At 38.9% G+C, this 20,297-nt stretch overlaps 1 protein-coding gene across 4 annotated transcripts; it reads right to left on the reverse strand.

The window, feature by feature from the left end:
• Positions 1–205: 205 nt before the first annotated feature.
• On the reverse strand, positions 206–20,270 carry AP1AR (adaptor related protein complex 1 associated regulatory protein). 4 transcript variants are annotated; one of them, XM_087736572.1, is made up of 10 exons: positions 19,948–20,156; positions 14,883–14,931; positions 13,230–13,256; positions 12,356–12,381; positions 11,359–11,455; positions 10,482–10,580; positions 7,238–7,299; positions 6,082–6,155; positions 4,995–5,123; positions 206–1,744 (listed from the first exon to the last, which is right to left on the reverse strand). In XM_087736572.1, exons 1-10 carry the CDS (start codon positions 20,022–20,024, stop codon positions 1,479–1,481), a joined length of 906 nt encoding a protein of 301 aa, XP_087592698.1. In that variant the 5' UTR covers positions 20,025–20,156; the 3' UTR covers positions 206–1,478. The 4 variants fall into 4 exon arrangements, with proteins under 4 accessions (XP_087592698.1, XP_087592695.1, XP_087592699.1 ...); XM_087736569.1 differs by lacking the exon at positions 14,883–14,931 and having other exon boundaries at positions 19,948–20,268; XM_087736573.1 differs by lacking the exon at positions 10,482–10,580.
• Positions 20,271–20,297: the final 27 nt, after the last annotated feature.

Here is a 20,297-nt window from a genome sequence, read left to right on the forward strand (position 1 = left end):
GTCCTAATACTATATATATATATAGTCCTAATACTATATATAGGCTCGGATGATTTAAAACAAGGACACGACTTTCACCGACAAATTCAGTTCTGATGATGATGCAGATTTAGTACGTAGCACAGCGTGTTGCTTTTACTCCACGATAGTGGAGTTACACCCCGTCCCCCTTTTTTCGGGGGAAAAACCAGACAGCTACACAAAATAACAGTAGAGTAGAATGGCTTTACTGAAACTTTGGGGAAAGCTTGAGATCTACAAGTGTTCTCCACGTTCTCTTCAGTGAGCTTTTTCTTTTTTTAAAAAGCGTAACTTACATCAAATCCCGGGGGAGAGCACACGATACATGACACCAGATTTGCAGTAACTGAACGCCTCCTTGAATTTCAGTCCGTATTAGCAGTATTAACCATCCAGTTTAGAGGCACAGGAAAGCTAGAGCACTTCAACACAGTTTTGTAACTTCAACTTTTTTCTTTTTTCCTTTTTAAAATGCAGATATAGGAATTCAGTCTTTAGGTTCTTGTTCTTCCCACCCCAACAGCAGAGCAACCATCCCTCCCCCAGTCTGCTCAGAGAATGTTGCTTTTCAATACTTGCTCCGGTCGAGCCAAACTATAAGTTTTCCGCAACTAAAGAATTTTAAGGACCACGCAGTAACAGATGTTGGTCTGTTCGGGGGGGCGGGGAAATCAAGACTTTGGTCCTCCCAGTTCTCCACTAGATACTGGTTAAAATTTCCAGTTTGAACGCAGAAAGAATTTTTATAGTTGTTTTTCTAGCTAGCACACACTTACTAAGTCTGGCATATTATACAAGACAATATCTTACCTAACCTGATGATTTATACTATGTTCATTGAGGTTACCTGTGCTTAGCGTGAAGTAATAAAAAAATAAAATAAAGGGAAAGAGGACAACACAAGGCTAGGAAGACTGTAAGCTAAACAGGGAAAAACTGCAATTTACCATGTGTGAAATTTGTTTTGCAGCTGGCTAAATACGCCCTCTAAATAGCTAAAGAACAAGTCAAAAAGCACATATCGGAAATAAATTTTTTTTAAAATTATGGTTCTATATTCAAGTATTAGATAAATTATGTAAGACTGTTTCCGAGATAAGTGTTAAGCCAATGATGGATTTTAAAAACAAAATCAGTAGAAACATCATCCAGAAAAAAAGGCTCGTTAAAATATAGATATGTCAAGCTATGCAGCTTAAATTAGTGCAGATAATTTTATATTAAATCCAGATATCCAGAAATATACACAATAGAATCATCCCAGTTTTCGTAAAAGTTTAGAAGGTAGATGATAAAATTGCACTTAATTCTGAATTAATTCAGATAGCAAGTCATTCCCATTCCTTGCTGATCAATTTATAAGAAAAAGGGAACCACATTATAAAAGAGCAAATTGCGTTCATACATTCTATTTCACTTTCCAACATTTGGTCATGAGCGAGGGCCACGCAGTTTCACTACCTGTCTTGGCGGTCAGAATCAGAGATCCTTACATCTGATGCAGACAAATCTAATACAGGGTTTACAAATCCGGCATATTCTGAATTGCCATTATCATCCATTTCAGCGCTAACAAAGTCATTCTCCCACTCCAATCCATTAGAATCATCAGAGGCTGAAGGTGGATTACTTCCCGTCTTCTTGCTATTAAATTTCAGCGCCGCTCGGAGTATATCTTCTTCTGTTTTGGAGCGTTCTCTCATTGGAATCATTCTGTTCATGCCTGCGATTTAAGACATGTTTATGAGAAAGACGTAATTTTGAGGGAAGTACCTTTACGTTTGTGTTAGAACATCAGAAGAGACAACAAGAATCCTTTAGAGATCCAGACTCTGGTAATTCCACTCCTGAGCATCACCGTTTTGTTTTTTTTTTCTGGTGGTGTTGTTCCCATTAAATCCATAGTTTGCAGTCAGTTTTGGCCCAAATGAACACAACAGCCAGTGATGATGTTTTACAGAGTCGTAGGGAAGACAGACAACATAGTGAAACAACTCACTAGCAGTGTTCATTTCTCCTATATATGCAGCCTGCTGCCCTACGTTATGGGCACATAAATATTACAAGATTTTTGGTATTGTGCTGTTTCCAGAAAAGCTAAATGTCTGGGGAACCCTGTAGTACTCCTGCAACTTACTGCCAAACAGATGAAACACCATCATGTGAAACATTTTAAACAGCAGCTAAAATTTCGGTAGATATCGGGTGCATTTATCTAGGAAAGGTCTTCAGTTGGTCTGAACAGGTATATTTAATTTCACAGAACATAAGGCAAAACATTGGTCAGAAAACTGCACGAAGACATCAGAGATGCTATTTCTTTGGTCAGTTATTATCGACTTTATCACGGTGTATCAAAACCCTTCCGCACCACTGGAAAGGAAAAAGGGGAGAATTTACGATACTCCTCTTCTTCACTAGACTCCTTGTACATTCCTAAATAAACTCCCTTTTTAAATTAGAGTAACTAGCCAACTACTTTGTTATAATTAGAAAGTTACATATTGCAAGTGAAACACACAACTTGGGGGGGGGGGGGGGGGGGCAAAGGAGCTACAGGAAAAAAATAGATATCTAAGAGGTACATTTCTCCATCAGACTCAAATGATCGATTTTACGCTAATGTTTCATGGGTCTTTCAAAACATAGCTATTTTCAACTTGATTATTCCTTTGGTACCGACGGCTCACTGAAGCTGTTGTCCATCCAAGATACACTGCCCAAAATACCAACACAGCACTAGTACTACAAGTTGCTTGTCATGTACATGACACCAAAGAATGAAAACAGAATCACTGTATCAAAAAACCTGTATTTAATCCAGGACAGTTACCATTTCCATTTTCTCCTCACACCCTTTGTCTTTCAGTGTAATCCTCTTTAGAAACTATAACATTGCCAGGCACAAACTCTGCATCTGCTGTGCTGGGACAGCTCCAATCCGCAATCTCATTTCAGTACTACCATCACATAATGATTATACACTACCATTAGTAGTACATCATCACGCCTAGTTCAGGATCTACGCATTCCCTGTTAAGAACCTCCTAATTTGGCAACTTTTCAGTCACACAATGTCATCTTTTGTTACTGAGTAGCTGGTTGGTTCGTTTGTTGGTTTTTCCCAAAGGCTAGTACCTTTTCAAAACACTGGTTCTTCTCTACTTTGTGTTCAGCCCCCATACAACTTTGTCTACGAACAGTAAAAATGTATGACTAGACCATAAATGAATACCCCAGATAACTGAACCCCCCCCACACATTTTTTTGGCGTTGAGTCTCCGTGGCAGATTTTGACAGCACACACAGTAACTAAACCTCTTATCCCGAGCAAGCAGTGAGCCCTTTCAGGGAGTCGGCTTTAATACACTTAAGTTGGGCCAGATCTACCAAGAACGTGCTAAAAAACTACGCAAAATCCTTGCACTATTGACTAGTACTTCTTTCAAATGATGACATTCCTTCCTTTGCAGCCATGAAAACAAGTTATGTTCTCAAGCGTAAGCCATCTTCCATAGGTTATCTTACCATCTCTTCTGCTCAAGATTTGAGGTTACGAGGGAGAAGAGATGCACTGCCATCACAACGACCAACTCTTAAAAATTCTTCCCCCTTGTAGAGCACAGGCTAGTAGGAATCAGAAACAGAACTACGCAGTAATTTTGTTCTCTGGTGTTAGGCAGTTTTTGGTACTTCTCAGCACTTACTATTTAGTTACCTCAAAACCAGGTGAATACTTATGGGTAAGTCAATGTGACAGTGATAAGAGAAAAATGAAGAGCAAATATCACAGACTGTTAATTCTATACACAGAATTAAATTTCCCAACACCAAGGATGATACAAGCCCGTATGCAACAAGGCCCTCAACCAGTCAAATGAACAAGAAAATTTTGCGTGCAGGTATCCCTGGCAAAGACTGAATCTTGCTCTCATCTGGTTTTCGATGGTTATTTAGAAAACTATTACATTAAGCTAACACATAAGAGTGGGAAATCAACTCTGTGAAGGAGGAAAGAATGCAATTTTCCCATTTCTTAAGCACAGTGTAGAATACAGAGTTCCCCGAACACTGTTGCTGCACTGGTGCTAATTATTCCCAATGTAAAATCCAGTGTACTTCAACATACATGATCCCGCCCTAGCTTCAGTTCCTCTAGAACGCTTGTAGCTCTTGCACACACTAGCTAAAAAAAGATGCTGGGTATTTCTGGGTAAATCTGTCAAAGTCAAGTCTTTCAAAACAAGGTTCTGAACCAGACGTTTTAGTGCTCTTGACAGTGCTAAACGATTAAACTACACAGATTGCCAAAAAACAGTCTATTAAAGCAAAAAAAAAATATGCTATGCATTGGCTAAAAGAAATCCTAGCTTATTTTTGGTGAGCTTTTCAAGAGCCAAGGTCTCAAAATTTTGGATTAACTTTGAAACAAAGACAAGAGCTTTTGCGGATTTACTCAAGAGAGCAGAAAACAGCAGGAGCAATTAGGATAGTTGGGATACTCACTTGGAATGCAGACCTAAGTTTCCGGTAGAAGTTACAATAAAAGTAATTAGGGTTTAAAGAAACAATGCTTCCCGAAATACTTCAGTCAGAGGCTCCTGACCAACTTCCACATTTTAAAACACAGAACAAGCTGCTCCTTCTGCTACTGGCTCGCAAGAGGGCAGCATTTCTTTACCATTAGTTTTGTTGCGAGTTTACAAGTCAGTTCCACAAAATGCAGGAAAAGACATTTACTAGAGGATCCGAAGAAATGAATTCATTTGTTAGAGAGATAAGCACAGTTATCAAAATAAACAATTTACTAGGAAAAATAATTTACAGTTTAATCATTACACACTTGACAGAAATTCCATCGGAATTAAGTTTTTAATCACCTTCCCTTTTGAAAATGACAAATTCACAATCAATGTAGTTTAAACTGTCAGCATTTTTAAGTTCAGAATGAAACTGAATGGCAGAATAAATACCTTCTTCATCTTCCCACTCTAAATCTAGTGAAGTGCTGTCATCATTTCCACTCGTCGATTTTGTTTTGGTCATTAAGTCACAACTGCTCTCTGTGTTGGGAGTCAGCACTGTAGCATCAGATGAAAGTCCTACATACAAAAAAATTATTTTTAATTCATAAACATACTTGAATTTGAAGTTCGATATGGAAAACTGAACTTTCAAAGAAAGTTTTTATTCTGCTTTGCGGCCTTTAAACATCAGAACATTTGAAAAAGCACTTCATCCATCACTTCACAGAATAGACTGTAGCTTTTTAATAGTCAACGTCACTAAGATATTACAAGAGGACATTTAGCAATACTGTCGAATTAGAACTATAAAGGAATTTAGTAAGCTGTAAGCTGGACTTGCATGAAGACTTGCAAAAAAAACCAAAACAAAACCACAAACCAACCCTCCCCCCCAAGAACCCCGAACTACAGCCAGTGGTTCCCAAGAATTACCATCAGTCCTCCAACTTCTTAGTGACTATCATGTACTGTCATCAAAACGTACGGATATTAAGTTTATAAAATTGTTTTCCTCTAAATTGTTAGTGGAATTTTTAAATACAGGCAGCCAAATCCTCTCCTGCGCTTCATTAGAAAAAAATTAACTGTTAGTATGATTCTAATTATTTTGCTAAGAGATGATTAAAAAAAAGCTACACACACACACATTTGCATCTTTAATACACAGTTCGGTTTTACAAGAAAAGTTCACTGCATGGATGTTGCCTCCACAGAGGCGGTTGGAAAGCCTTAGTAAAATAAAATCCATGCACAGGACTTGTTTGCTTACAGAACTTGCTTTTGAGGACTGGAATGGCTGCAGCACAAGTTGTATATCCTCTGTTTTTTCACACAGTTGAAACATCAGGGATTACAGAGGAAAAGAAGTTTCTATCAGATTTTTTTTTTTATACAGATATACAAATTTTTTATACACACACATACATATATAAAAATATAAATAAATGATGTTTATCTAGAAAAAGAAATAGCACTCTGTGCTCCTCAGAGTCACTTAACATTTAAAGACATGCATAAGTAAAGGAAGACTTACTACTACTTCGAAAAGCTTCATACTGGAATTTTGTATTTCTTAAGAAAGAATCAAGATCTTCCTCTGCCACAGAGCTGTAAGAACAACGCACATATTTTTTTCAGCTTTATAAACCTCTAGGGATGCCATAAAAGATACGCTAATCCACGTGCCCCCCAGTCCTCCGCTACAAAGCACATACACCTTTAACTAAAATCTTCATAAAATGATCTACAAAATGCCTTTCCATTCCTACTCATCACATCCTCTCCCAGCCCAAGCTTCTGCTCCATTTTTAGTAGTACTGGCAGCTAAAAATGAATTAACTTCTGACACAAAATAACTCTTCCCCTCTCATCTCTTGTCACTTTAGATAATGCCTCCTTAATTCGCAACTCCTTTTTTACCTAATGAATTCAAATCCTGCTACTGCAGTCCTTTGTTTCTAAAATCCGGCTAGTTCCTACTCATGCCATAAAACCTCACTTTTCACAGCTCCCTTTCTAACAGTACTTCCCTAACTGAAAGTCCCTCCTATCCCCCTTCTCTTCCATTCAAAACAGGTTTTTGATTTTAGAGTTTTTTCTAAAATCAAATACTATTCCACAGTAAATTTCTTTGGGTTTTTTTTTGATAGTTTTGGGTTGTTCCCCCCCCCAACACTGAACACAGAAGGTGGGAGTGAAGAGAATTAAATGAATAACGTTAATGAAGAAACAGGCAGACTATATAAACCATTCAATTCCCCATTTGATTAGTGTGTATTTTTATTGGACATTTCAAACAGGGTTCTGAATAATAAAAATATTTTTAGATTAGCCAAGATTTTACCTATAAACACCTTTTTAATATAAAACACTAGATTGTGTGTGTCTGTGTGTGTGTATTAGTAGCTGGGAGTAGGTTCAATTTTGTGTGCGTCAGTCTAGTAACTACAGTGAAAACCAGAATGAATGCAATCTACCCTCTAATTTTGCAGGTTAACGGCAACCAGTTTACATTCAGTAACTATTCAGTCTGTAGAAAGCTGCAATGAATGAAAACAACTCTGACTTACAAATGCTGTGTATGTAAGGTTTGAAAAACATTTTTTTTGTGTGCGTGAGGGGGAGATGAGGAACAGGAGTAAAAACGGTCATGCTTCTCAATTATCTATTAATAAAGTTTGATATCTTACCTCTGATATTCTCCATTATTAACAGCATGTGCTCTCTGTGTTATTCTTTGCTGTCTACGTTGCTATCAAAAGAAGTAAATCGTTGAAAAAGCTGAATGCAATCCCTCGGAGTAATATACTCAATACAGTAAACATTCCCTTAACTGCGACATTAGAAGGAGGATTATCCTCATCCTTGGAGCAGCCTAAGTCCAACTCAGGAAAAGACTGACTTGCATTCAAATAAAGATCAAATTTTACGATATTGAAGGGACCGTTACATGCAAGTGATACTGTTTTTAATCTCAGAAACCTCCATTTAAAAGAAGGTAGCTTTGTGAATAGAGCTCTCAACATTTTAACCTATTTCATGCACCAAAAAAAAGGCATCAATTTGTCTAGAAACATGTGAACACCACCTCATTCATAATTGCACCTGTCCTCTATTGTCTTCTCTTTTTCAGCCACGGGTATTTTCATTGCACAACTAACACCTGGGTTACGTTTGATTTGTTTTGCTCTGTGCGCAACAACAGACACCCCACCATTTAAAAAGAAAGATCTCCTACCGGTCCTTCTATCCCTGTACAAAGCTATACTGCCTCCCCTCTGGTTTTCCGTATCAGCACTAAGTGCTTCATTTATATTAATAAAAGCTTTGTTGCCTTGCAGGGCCAAAAGTATTAATACCGCCGCACCCTTAAGGCAGAAAGCTTTCATGGTATCACTAGGCAAAAACAGAATGAAAAATGCAAGAGACAAGCCATAAATGCATTGATTTTGTAGTTACAAGACGAACAACAGATGTCATGGGAGCAGGGTTCTGCTTCAGTCTTAGGGTTTAAACAACTTAAGTTGTCTCAAGTTTCTTTTCCCTGCCTTGAAAAAAATGAGAGCATAAAAACCGGGCACATCAACTACGTGATTAAAGGTAAATCAGTTATGAAGCAGTAATTGTTCACTGATTATGACAAAGACTAGGATAAAAATGAACGAGCTAGTTTTATAGACAAGTCTGATGTATCTAGCTACTCTGTTTTCTGGGGGGGGGGAATCTATTCTCAGCCTTAACGGATCTGTCCCTGCAAAAGAAAAGCAGGGGTAAATAAACCAGAATTTTTAATGTCCCCTTTAGCTTCATCTAAGAATTGCCATTTGCTGGGTAATTAGCCTTGTGAGGTAACTGCATTGGATCAGCTAGTATTTTTCAGTCCCAAGACGATGATGGCTTCGTTTCTTGGCGCATTTTCCATCTCGGGTATTTAAATAAGTATCAGAATACGCAGATTGAAGCCAGTAAGGAAATGGCAAGTGTTGAAGAAGTAGAAATATCTCGTAATGGTGGTTATAGGTGAGAAGACTTAAGTCCACAGGGAGAAAGAGACAGGAATTTGGCACCAACATAGTTAACTCTGTAAAAAAACAATTACTGACATACGCAACAATTTTCTTTTAAGATTCAAATACCCACATAATATCCAATTTAAATTATCTACCCATTTTGCCAGGTCACATACAGATATCTAGCACTGTAAGTTTCAGGATACGCATATATTAAAATTCTCCGCTGTTACATACCCTGACATTTAGTAGGGCAACATCAGCAAGCCAAATCAGTTTTAAAGGGGTGCCATACTTGCAATGAAAAAGCCATTTTCTCATTTAGAAGACTTCTGCCCACAAAGAGCAGAGAGATGAGTTACATATTCAAGCGTGGCTTCTAATTTAGAAAGGTTAAATGCTTGATGCATATCTATATGCTTCCTTAGAAAGCCTTATAATCCTTCTGGGTTTTGGGGGGGGTTGTTTGTAAAGGAGATAAGTGGTACTAATTTTACGAGAGGAGAAAGTTAAAATCTCTATAATGCCTTCTATCTTAGGTCCCGACTAAAAGAAGTGCACATTAAAAAGACTCAAAGACAACAAAAATAACATTTCTTGCACAGAACTTCTACAAAAACCAGTTAAAGCCATAAAAAAAAATACTTTTGCTGACTTTATACAGACCAGAAGTGTTAAAAAAGGGCAGGCAAAAAAAGGTCAGAAGGAATTAACCCTCCCATACCAAATGGCAAGAGGATAGAAAAAAATGTGAAATGAGACCTATGCTTAGCGACATCAATATTAGATGAAAACGCAGTCATCACTATCAGTCTGGAAATAACAATTTTAAATTCACTCTCTTTTGAATATAGACAATACACTACGGCTAAAGATCTCCCCTATACCTATGGTAGATTTCAGACTTTTTCAGTTAGTCTAAATCTGAACTTTTGAAAATTTACTTCTCATTCAACAGGTACCACATGTCTAGTGGACTGTCTCCTTCAACATGCTACAACTGCAGCCGTACACATTATAGATGAACAGAAAATGTGAACATGTTCTTTTAACATACACATTTCTGGAACCTGAAATTGGCTTGAGAACACATACTTGAATAGCTGATTAAGACAGCAAGAAAATTAAATGCACTGATAATATGTAACTCTTTGAACTGCAACATGAAAACCATCGGTAATAAATGCTATTGGTATACTAAAAACAGCCTCTGTTTTCAAAAAAGCAGGAAAACCTAACATGGCTTTTGTTCTGCTTGACCAAGCTCCAAAAGCACGGACACCAGACACCTGAAAGTAGGCACAGATACATTAAATAAAGACTACTGTTAAGTCATTACTGGACTTTGGCTACTGCACATACAAAGCACAAAATGATAGAACAATTCAGCTTGGAAAGGACCTCAGGAGGTCATCTAGTCCAACCTCCTGCTCAAAGCAGGGTCAACAGGGAATTCAGATGACTTGGGAACGCGTATCTTCACGATAACACAAACCACAGAGGTAAGGAACAATTAAGTGCACAAATATGTGAAGTACATTTTACAAGTCTAAATGATGTCATCATGTGTACTCAATTTCAGTTTTTTTTACTGGAAAACCATGACAGATCACTTTACGTTAAAGATCAGTAACTTCTATAGAATGCAAGAAGTCTGTTAAGCTAATTACAGATTAAAATCATACATCTCTCATTCAAAATCTATACTCAGCAACGTAAGCTGTTTCAAACAACTCTGATCGTTTTCAGCTGTTCCAGTCAGCTGTACTTTCAAATCGTGTATTTCTTTCTCTACTGGAATTTACAAGCCAAAGCAATTTCCTCATTACATTTCCTGAGATGTAAAGGATATATATTAGGAAAGTCTGCATACGTAGAAACAGAACAGAAGCTCTGATATATATTGGGGTCTTTTTCCCCTCACCTCCAAGAGCTTTTTCTGCTTTGCTGCCCTGGCTGCTTCACGTTGTGCAGCATATAAAGCCTCCTCTTCTATTCTTAACTTCTCCTCTTGTAAGGCTAACTGTATATGAACAAAATAATAATGGTTAACAAAAGCAGAACCTATCTATCTTCCTATGAATAAAGCCATAAGTTCAATAAAACAAAAGAAGAGCTACTAGAAAATAAAAATAAAATAAAATTGACTATAGCTAAAACATTTTTCTTCATTAACTGAATCTAACAGCTTCCCCCCACCAAACATCCCAAGAAATTTTGATAGCTAAGTATTACCCTACTGAATCAACATCATTACTAGTGATTTGCTGTAAATGCACGTCGCATTTCATTATGAACTGCACAATGAAAGACTTAAATCTTTTCAGTTGCATATTTCATTGGTACTTTATTACAAATCATTCTCAATTTCTACGCTGTATTCCACATCGTATTCCATTAATTGCTGCAACACACTATAACAAAATGACAAATTATGGTTTTTTTTCCTTAAGAAAAACTCTGGAAAAACTGAGCGCAAGAAAAGCGAATCAAGTATACTCCTCATTTTGCCTTTCATAAAAAAAAACATTAAAAAGTTAAAATTTAACAGATGTCAGTCAAGAGAGCCAGCCTATTCGTTCAGTTTTTTAGCTAAGAGGCTATTAAAAAGAAGCAATCTCTGATGCAAACTTAGTTGTGCAGCAATCTGTTTGTGTATCTTGTAGACTAAAAAATACCAACTGATGAACACAACCCAACTGTTTCGTTCATGCAGATGGAATCTCCTTGTCTTTATGGTTGATCCTAACTACTTCAAAAGAAAAACTATCCGTACCATACTAGTCGTCTTAACTGCTTACCTCTGACTGAAGCTTCATATCAACAACTCTCTGCTTTTCAGCAATGGAGTCATAATGTCTGTCTTTCAAGTCAGCAATTTCTTCTTCAGTCAGAGGTCTAAAAGCATGGGAGAAACACAAAAAGACTCCATCTATTATTTACGCGTGACAACCCTAAGTTGCACTTAAACATATCCATATAGTCTTTCTTGACTGGTCCTTTAATGCAAATTCAACAAGCTGTGCTTTTGGCCTGCTCCTCCTGAGAACAGAGTTCCAAAGTTCCAGTTTACTCAAGACAACGCTGTCTCTTCTTACTCTTACAAAGCATTTTTTGTATCTTTATAGAACACACATTTTCATAACATTGTTTGCTAACAGAACTACTGGAATAGAATGGCTAATATCATTGCGGTGTAAATCTCACTTTTTTTCTTACTTATCTTGGTCCCCTAATTGTAAATTGTTCCCCTTTCGTCTGCTGCCTACTTTTATGTATCTAACAAACAAGACTGCAAAAGCATTGTAATAATTATAAGGTTTGCTATATCGCTTCTTTGGGACCATTGACAGGGAACAACATTTTGGCAACCATCAAACTTAAATAATACAAAGCGTCTAGAATTCAACAACCAAAACATACACTTCGGTGCCTTCCTAAGTTTCCTACAGAGCAGACCTTCAAGTTTCTACTGCTTACATAAATATTATGCTCACAAAAAATTCGCCAGAGTTGTAGCCCTAACACCCATGTAACTTTAAATGCAGACCCTGGGAACAAGAATAAAGATTCTCTTTGCAACATACTGTTTTAACTGTCTTGTATAGTTTTTGCATGACGCATCATCATCTAAACTGTTTTGCTGTGGTAAATCATTAAGGCTAGTTTGACATGTATTCTTTCCATGTATCTAACAACAAAAAAAGACAGAAAGGGTTTTGACAGGAACTCTGAAAAATTTAATAGTCACAGGAGGAGAGCAGACGAAAGGAGAGGTCCTGAATCTCAAAGTCTTACCTGTGACTGCTTCCTGGGCTTTCCCCCTGTTTAAAAAAATTAAAAAAAAAAGTCTGAGTTTTTGAGAATCCCATCAATCCATCAATTTTAAGATGGGAAAAAAAAAATATGAAATCATAGATTCTCCCATATATTGGTTTCACAATTAGCAGGGAAAAAAAATCCCCTGTTTAAATGTGGAATTAAAAAAAAAAAAATCTTGTTACGCAATCAACTGAAGTGGCTGACTGAGTAAAACAAACAAGCACTTCCAACTGAAAAGAAATATTTCAGTGGTGTATTTCAGGAACCCAACTCTCAGTCCTCATGTGTTTAAATTCAGAGCAGGGTATTGAAAATGTGGTGTGTCCCCTGCCCATCATCAAGCTGTATTAAATTTATAAGAGTGAAGTTTTAAGGCCAACATCTCTTTTTCTGAAGTACTGTTCAGCCAGTTTACCCATAATTGTAAAGACAAAGCACTCCCAAAACTTTCCTTAGCAAAGCAACCCAGGTCCATTTATGATCTCGGATAGAGAGCATTTGCTGAGTCTTACACAAGAGTTACACCAGGAGTAAATTCTCTTTCAAGCTTTCCCCCCCCCCCCCCCTTTTTGTTTTTCCCCTTTTTCTTCTTTTCTTCTTGCCTCCTAATGTCCATAGCGCTCTTTTCCTGAAAGGTTTACTTCCCTTACTCCCCCCCAACCAGTTTTCTCTTAGTTCTTCATTTCTCCCAAAGTGTTAAATATTCATTCCTAGAGCAAGCAAAACTCCAAGTAAAAAAACTCTGCAATTTAAGTCTACGACATAGCATAAAGTGGGAGGAAGATACAGATCTTGGAACTGTTTTTAAGGGTGGTACTAGCAGGTTTCACATTCTGATCCAGGTACCTACCTCATCACTTTCCACCAGGTTCTCAAACTGCAAAAAAAAAGAAGTAAACGATCTTTACAATTCAATATAACAAGTCACTAAACACACACAGGAAACGTGATTGCATATTCCATCTGTCTTGTAAAAACACTATTCCAATGATAACAGTGGGACTGCAATACCATTTATGAAAGCCCCTACCTTCAGAGAAAGTATTACTTTTAGACTAGGACCCATCTTCTTACCAATGTTTCTTTTCTTAAACATTACATTCTCCTAAAAGGAGAAGAGTCAAAATTAAAAAAAAAAAAAAAAACCAAGCAAACCCTCATGTATTTCACTACAATTTATGTGAGGGCCCTGATAAAAATGAAATCTCATTAGCTTATAGGAGCGCTAATAATTCTGTGCCTCTGAAGCATTATAATACAAGCAGTGGAAGGAATGGTGTGGCTCTGACATACACCAAAGCACCCGCTCAATTTAAAAACGCAGAAGATGTAAGGGGTATAGTGCATGCAACCTCTACCTCGCATGGCAACTGTGATGCTTATCAAAAAGTACTTGGAGATGTATTTAATACACAGAAAACAGAGTGACTTTCTACCCAGAATTCTAAAAACAAACAAGCAACAGCAGCCCCTCTCCCAGCTTTGCACGTAAGAAACTAAAGGTCAATAAAGGTAATGTAAAGCTGAATCATAGGAAGCCAAAAAAAAGCCCGAACAGGGCAAGAATACACGGGGCATTCCAAGCTGCACAAACTCAACCAGCAGAAGTTCAACTATCACATAAAAACAAATCAAAATGGAAATTCTCCATACTATGTTCAGTATCGTCATCTTACATGTAGTCAATACATCAGACATGGAGGTCAGTACCGACAGCAAGACTCCTTATTGACCTGTATACCGACTAATTGCTGTAAGCAGAATATGAACAACAATCCGGGAGGAGGACAGAACCTTCTTTTCCCTATCATATTTCTACTGCAGGAACCCTCTCTCACAACTGGAAGTTGTGTGCCAAAACGGATTTCCCCACCATATACGTCTGCCCCCTTTCTTGAAAGCCAAAGCAGCTATCACAGTTATTAATGTTATTCTCAGTAACGGGGGCAATCTGAAAGGTCTAGGACTTTTAGACCATAAGGAACACTCAGAGAAAGTAAACCAGGTTATTCTGAGAATCTCATACAAATTAACCTTACGCTACCCTTGGCAAAAAGGCATGATATTCAGCGGCCGTGAACGAAGTGGGCTACACATGCAACTAACTATAAAGTAACCTCATCAGATTCTAGCTTTTTGTAGAATCGGATTCACGATCCCACAATCAAGAGCTAAACATCCTGCGTTTACACAAGCAGAAAAGAAAAATCACTCCCAGCACAGCAGTTATGAAAGATGCAATAGGCAGACTTTAGAATGCTCTGGTGCTGAGTATCAGACTACAACAGATACTTCTTTCCAAATGATAGATTAAAGGGAGATAATGTATGAATGGTCTGAGGTATATAAGAACCACTCTCTTGCCACCCAGTGCAGCATGAATTTGGTCTGGAATAACCCAGAATATTTCAGTGTACGTAAACTGCAAAAAATGTTAAAGGTATTGCTAAAATTCAGCTTTTTTCACTTTTTTGTTTTAATTACTAGAAACGTAAGCACTCACCTCTATAGTGAAGTGTTCTCCTGTTGAACATGTTCTAAAATACTTTGATCTGGAAAAATAAGTCTACAGTTACACTACAGAATAGTCTTCAAGTCACAGCAGAAGGAAAACGAGCCTGATCATTTTAAATAGCTTTTGAAATATGTTAAGTACGTATAAAATAAACATACAATCTTCACGTATGAAACACATTGACTTGTTAACCCGTGCTCTGCATCGCTACCAGAGCGTAAAGAGGCAAAAGCATGTAAACGTCTTCTATAGAACTGGAGAAAAGACAAACACCCTCAAGTGAGAAGAAATCACTTATCAGGATGCTGGACTTGACATTTACAGACATTTAGCGTGTTCTGCAATACTTTTAATACATTTTTCTTGAAAAACATTATTCCAGGCAATACCTGAAAACACTGTTGCTCATTCATGGCACTTAGCTCTTTACTAGCACTGCATCTTGTACAACATCGATGTCGAACAATACATTTTATTTTGACAGCTTGGCATAGGTAGAAGGTTGAACCTCAGAGAAAAACGTCTACAAAGAGGCCAAGACAATACTTTTCAACTACAAAAAGTTATTCACAATCTGATTTTACACAGGGAATCGGTCTCCTCCTTGATTCTTTCACTATCTTAACTATATTAAGTTACCTGAATACATTTTTACCTAGTGAAAGAGGTTTGGCTGTCATCCAAAAGACCATTCAAATGTATACTGGTGCTTCAGTACCACATCCATTTCATTGAACTATTTTAGGCAACAGAGTTGCCCATAGGAAGTGCTGACTGGTATCAGGAACAAACCCAGGGCCTCAGGCTCTTCTATACTTGTACAAAAGATCGTTCTGTACTCGCAACCAACACCTACTTCTACTATACTAAAAGCAACACACCACCCAAAGCCTGGATTATTTTAATCATATCGTATTTCATCTCCATCGTATTTTTCTTTGGAAATCAGCTAGGGCACGTCTCCCCTGGCAACTTGTTGCACAACCCACTTTGTTGTTGCGCAATCTTTCCTTCCATACAGCAGCGTACCTCGCGGTGCAGAGCTGCCACTGAAGAACGGTTTCCAGCCAATTCATTGCTATGAAACCAGAGGTGAAAGGCCACTTAAATTCATGCACTACATCGCAAGTATGACTGGGACACGTGGCGTGAGCACTTAAAGCAATTTCACCGCTAACGCCTCTGTGTAACACTTTGGTGTGCAGGAGCTGGTACCATTACGAATCTAATTTAATAAAACTGTTAGAGGAAATTGTTTCAGGACTATTTATGTTGTTAACAAAAGCATACTTCCAGTTTACAGCATCAGGCGCTAACTAAATTATGCTCAATTTTACAAACACATGAGTGGCGGTCAGATTAGTTGCAAGAATTCAAGAGTGAACCTATAGAAAACTAAGACAATGCGGTGCAAGATTACTAAATATCATTACAAATAGCCCAACAGCAATGACACTTCAAGGCAGATCGATGTTTTCTGCTACCTGCTGAACAGGGACTCAGTAACAGAAGACCTAAGTCTGTGCCAGAGTTTGAGCCCTTAAATCCCAGAGCAGCTATGGAAGATCGAGGTCATTTTAGGGACAGAAATGGAAGACCCATCAACTTCACCCCCATACATAATAACTTCAACTGAAATAAAATAGTAACCTATTAAAATGCTTACAGCTTTTATTCTTCTCATTTAAGCTCTACTGCTTTATTATTTTCTAAAACAGACTTGAGAAACATTTAGGTTTGACAGGTACTAGAGAAAACAGTTCAGCCAACAAGCCACAGGACCTATAGAGACTGTCAGATCAATCTTCAAAAATCTAAAGCTATGAAAGAAACTAATTTTTCAGCACTCCATACATATATTTGCTTTATTCCCCTTTTATGCAAAGTCATGTTATCATCTTTTATTTTAAAAAAACCAACCAAACAACAAACTTACACAGATTACATGTGGGGAGAAAAGTCACTAAAAATGAACATTTAATCTATTAAAACCAGGGCATGAGTTAAAATTACTGTTTCCACAGTAGTGACAAAAAAGATTGTTTCAATTTTGCTACGTGATAATCCCTCCCAAACTAACCAAATAACCTAGAAACAAATTACATTTATTCTTCTTCCCCCTCCCCCTTTTAAACACTCCTCTAGGAGCAAAGATGAATACTTATGGTCAAATACAGTGACAAATTAGCTATGACCTACTTCCTAATTATGGCTGCAGCTTGTAGTACTTTGAGCAAAACTATTTCAACCAAAGCATAAGGACACTCCCTAAAAAAAATAATAAAAAATTACCAACGGAAAGTTTGGTTTTTTGCAGAAAGTTAAACTTATACTACACTTAAGAAGGTTTTGGTGTTTCATTTCTCTTTACGCATGCTCAACTTGAACCCTAAAATCATTGCAGCAATTCATACGCAAATCTCCAAGATTTTAAGCACAATTCCAAGCAAAGGCAACTTCTAATCTTGCAGGATATTGAAACACTTGTTAAAAACTGTATCCTTAATTATTTAATTTGAGATTATTTCTTACAGTTAAATCTTGGAGCATCTAAGAATAATGAAGCACTAGTTTTTTTTTTTGGGGGGGGGAATCTGAGTGATTAAAATAATCACCATTAACTTGATAAACTACATTATGACATTATGCTGTTCCAAAAGTAGCTAAATCTGCAGAATTTGATAGCAATCTAACTCACAAGCTTCCAAAATTTATAAGACACATTTTACAGTTTTGTTTTTAATACAACTCCCTGCCTCTCCCACCACACAGTGGAAGGAAAATATCTAAGTTGCTCAACACTCCAATACTGTTCCATAAACTACAAGCACACCCAGAAAATGAAGATGAGCCGAGACATGTGCCAGCTACCTGCAAGAGGTAGCACTGATGATTTTTTCTTCATAAACTGATCCCTGTATACGGTGTTCCAGGTTCAGGCTTCAAAAGCCAACCCAAACAGGAACAACCCCTTCAATTGGAGAAGTCTGTTTTCTGTACTATCATATCATTTTTCTAAGACTTTCACTACGGGCTATGCAACACCTGAAGTACCTAACAGTTCAACATTACAACAGCAGACAGTAAGATTTATTTCACTGGTAAGGACGGTCTGATATTGGGCTAATAGAAGCAATGCATACACATATGAGTAGCTAAGCCATCATGGCAAACAAACTTCTCCTTTGAGAGTATGGTCATAAAAATGTCTTCATTAATTCTCCGCCATTTAAGAGAATGGCATTTCTCATAATTCTGTGCATGGGCATTCATATTCGCCATTCTGAAACCCAAGCAAGCAGTAAGCCAGTAAGGCTTACCCATGAAAGGTACCGAAACACACAATGAAGTCAGGCTAGTAAGCCAGTAACTTCAGCAACCATCTGCTGAAAACCAATTGGAGACTATGAGACAGTGTGGCAGGCAACTAAAAAATGATGCTTCACGAATGAAACATGCACCAAAACCAAGTACTAGAACAAATGACACTGCAAACACCAATGAATAGACAAAAGGGTAAGAGAATACCGCAAACATACAAGAAAAAAAAAAAAAAGAATACAAGGGAAAAAGAAAAACAACAAAAAAAAGATATAGGCAATAGTCACTTTAGACCAGAGGGACAGATAAAAGACAACCACGTATCTAGAATTTGCCGTTATAGCCAAGGCCATCTTGTGCCTTTTTGGACTCTCGCTCCTATCATAAATCAGTTAAAATGGGGGGGGGGGAGGATAACAGACCAAAGAGACCCCACAACCAAAGCAATAATTTACAGGATAGGTACACGTTGCCGGAGACTTATTGTCACTACCGCCGACTGCTGAAAGAAGGCTATGAGCCTATGAGTGGAGACTCAGCAAAACACACATGTGAAGCAAGAACCTTTCAAGTATTACCTGTTTTGCTCAGAATATAGCACAAGAAACAGATACGTAAGTGCCAGCTGTCGAGGCATTTCAGATGCTCTCATACCCTATGCTAAAGGGTACTAAGAATACAAGCAGGTATCCTCCACACACACTATCCTGGTCTTTCACTCATTTATTTTAAAAGTATTCGTGAAAGGTCTTCAGGACAAGCAGAACATCAGGATTGCCTGCTAGAGCGGGTATGACGTAAGAGGCCACAAGTTTGCAACACGTAAAATGCTCAGCGTATTTGTCTAGAACGACTTCAATCCTAACACACCAGTCAAAAATAAGTGATATACAAGTATTAGACATTGGTAAGTATATGGAAGAAAACCAAGTTCTTGTACAGGCAACCTATCCTTCCCCTGTTGATACACTGCTTTTCCATTAACTGGTTGTTGCAGAACAAAACCATGGATTACACATTCACACGATAGAAGAAAGTTTATTCGGACCATTCCGCTCCTGATCTTTTGTAATAGTCACCCTTTATTCCAACAGACTCTCAGCCTCTGACTCCCAGAGAACACAAGATCATATTCCAGAAAAATATGGTGCTTTTCCATCTCTGCACAAACACAGCAGCCTGCACAGATTCTGGCAACTGACCTGAAAAATTTAAGTTGCTTTTTCTGGAAAAACAACCCTGGAAGAGGGCTAAGGAGTAAGAACGACCCCGCAGTTAATCTAAGCCATCCCTGGAAGCGTTATTACCATCAACCGTGCAACCTGCACAAAGCCGAGCAACCTTTTGAGGGCATTTCATCAGCTGGAGCTGCCAAGGCAGAGGCTACATAGGCTTTTTCTTGCTCTCCCTGCTGCTGCTGCGGGAAGGAGGCGAAGGGGACAGCCCGGAGACCCTGCATGAGGTGGCCTACCGACCCACCTCACCTCGCTTCTGGGCCCACACCGGGCACCCCAACACCTCCCCGGCCTTGTCACCCCTCGCTGCTACCCCAAGGCAAGCCACGTCCCGCTGTCAGAGCCCCCGGCGAGGGACCGGCCGCCGCAGGGACCTCTGGCTCGGCCGCCTCGCCTCACCTCCCGCCGAGGAGGGAGGGAGGGGAAGGCGGAGCCGGGCGGGCCCAGCACCTCCCCGCCCCGGGGAGGGGAAAGGGGTAGCCGCTTTCCCTGCTTACCCTCCGCCTCGTTGGAGCCGGCCGGCTTCCCTCCGGAAGAAAAGCCCGCAGCACCACTGCGCCCAGCAGTTCCCCATCGCATCCTGGGCGGCGGCAACGGCTCCACCTCCCTTCAGGCGGCTTCAAACCGCCGCTGCCATCCAGGACCGCGGAGGGAGAAAGGAAGGCGGAGAGGAAGGGGAAACGAAAAGAAACAAAGGGCCGGGAGGCGGGCGGAGGCTCCGGGCCGACAGCCTCATGGCCGCGGCGCAGAGGCGGATGCCGCATGCCCTGAGCGCCGGTACCGCCCCCGGCGGCAGCGGCCCGCCTCTTCCCGGGCGCTGAGGAGATGGCGGGCGAAGGGCGGGAAG

The sequence above is a fragment of the Nipponia nippon genome, unplaced genomic scaffold (genome assembly GCF_047370975.1).
Source record: "Nipponia nippon isolate SJK-2023a ecotype South Korea unplaced genomic scaffold, ASM4737097v1 scaffold_6, whole genome shotgun sequence".
Classification (NCBI taxonomy): domain Eukaryota; kingdom Metazoa; phylum Chordata; class Aves; order Pelecaniformes; family Threskiornithidae; genus Nipponia; species Nipponia nippon.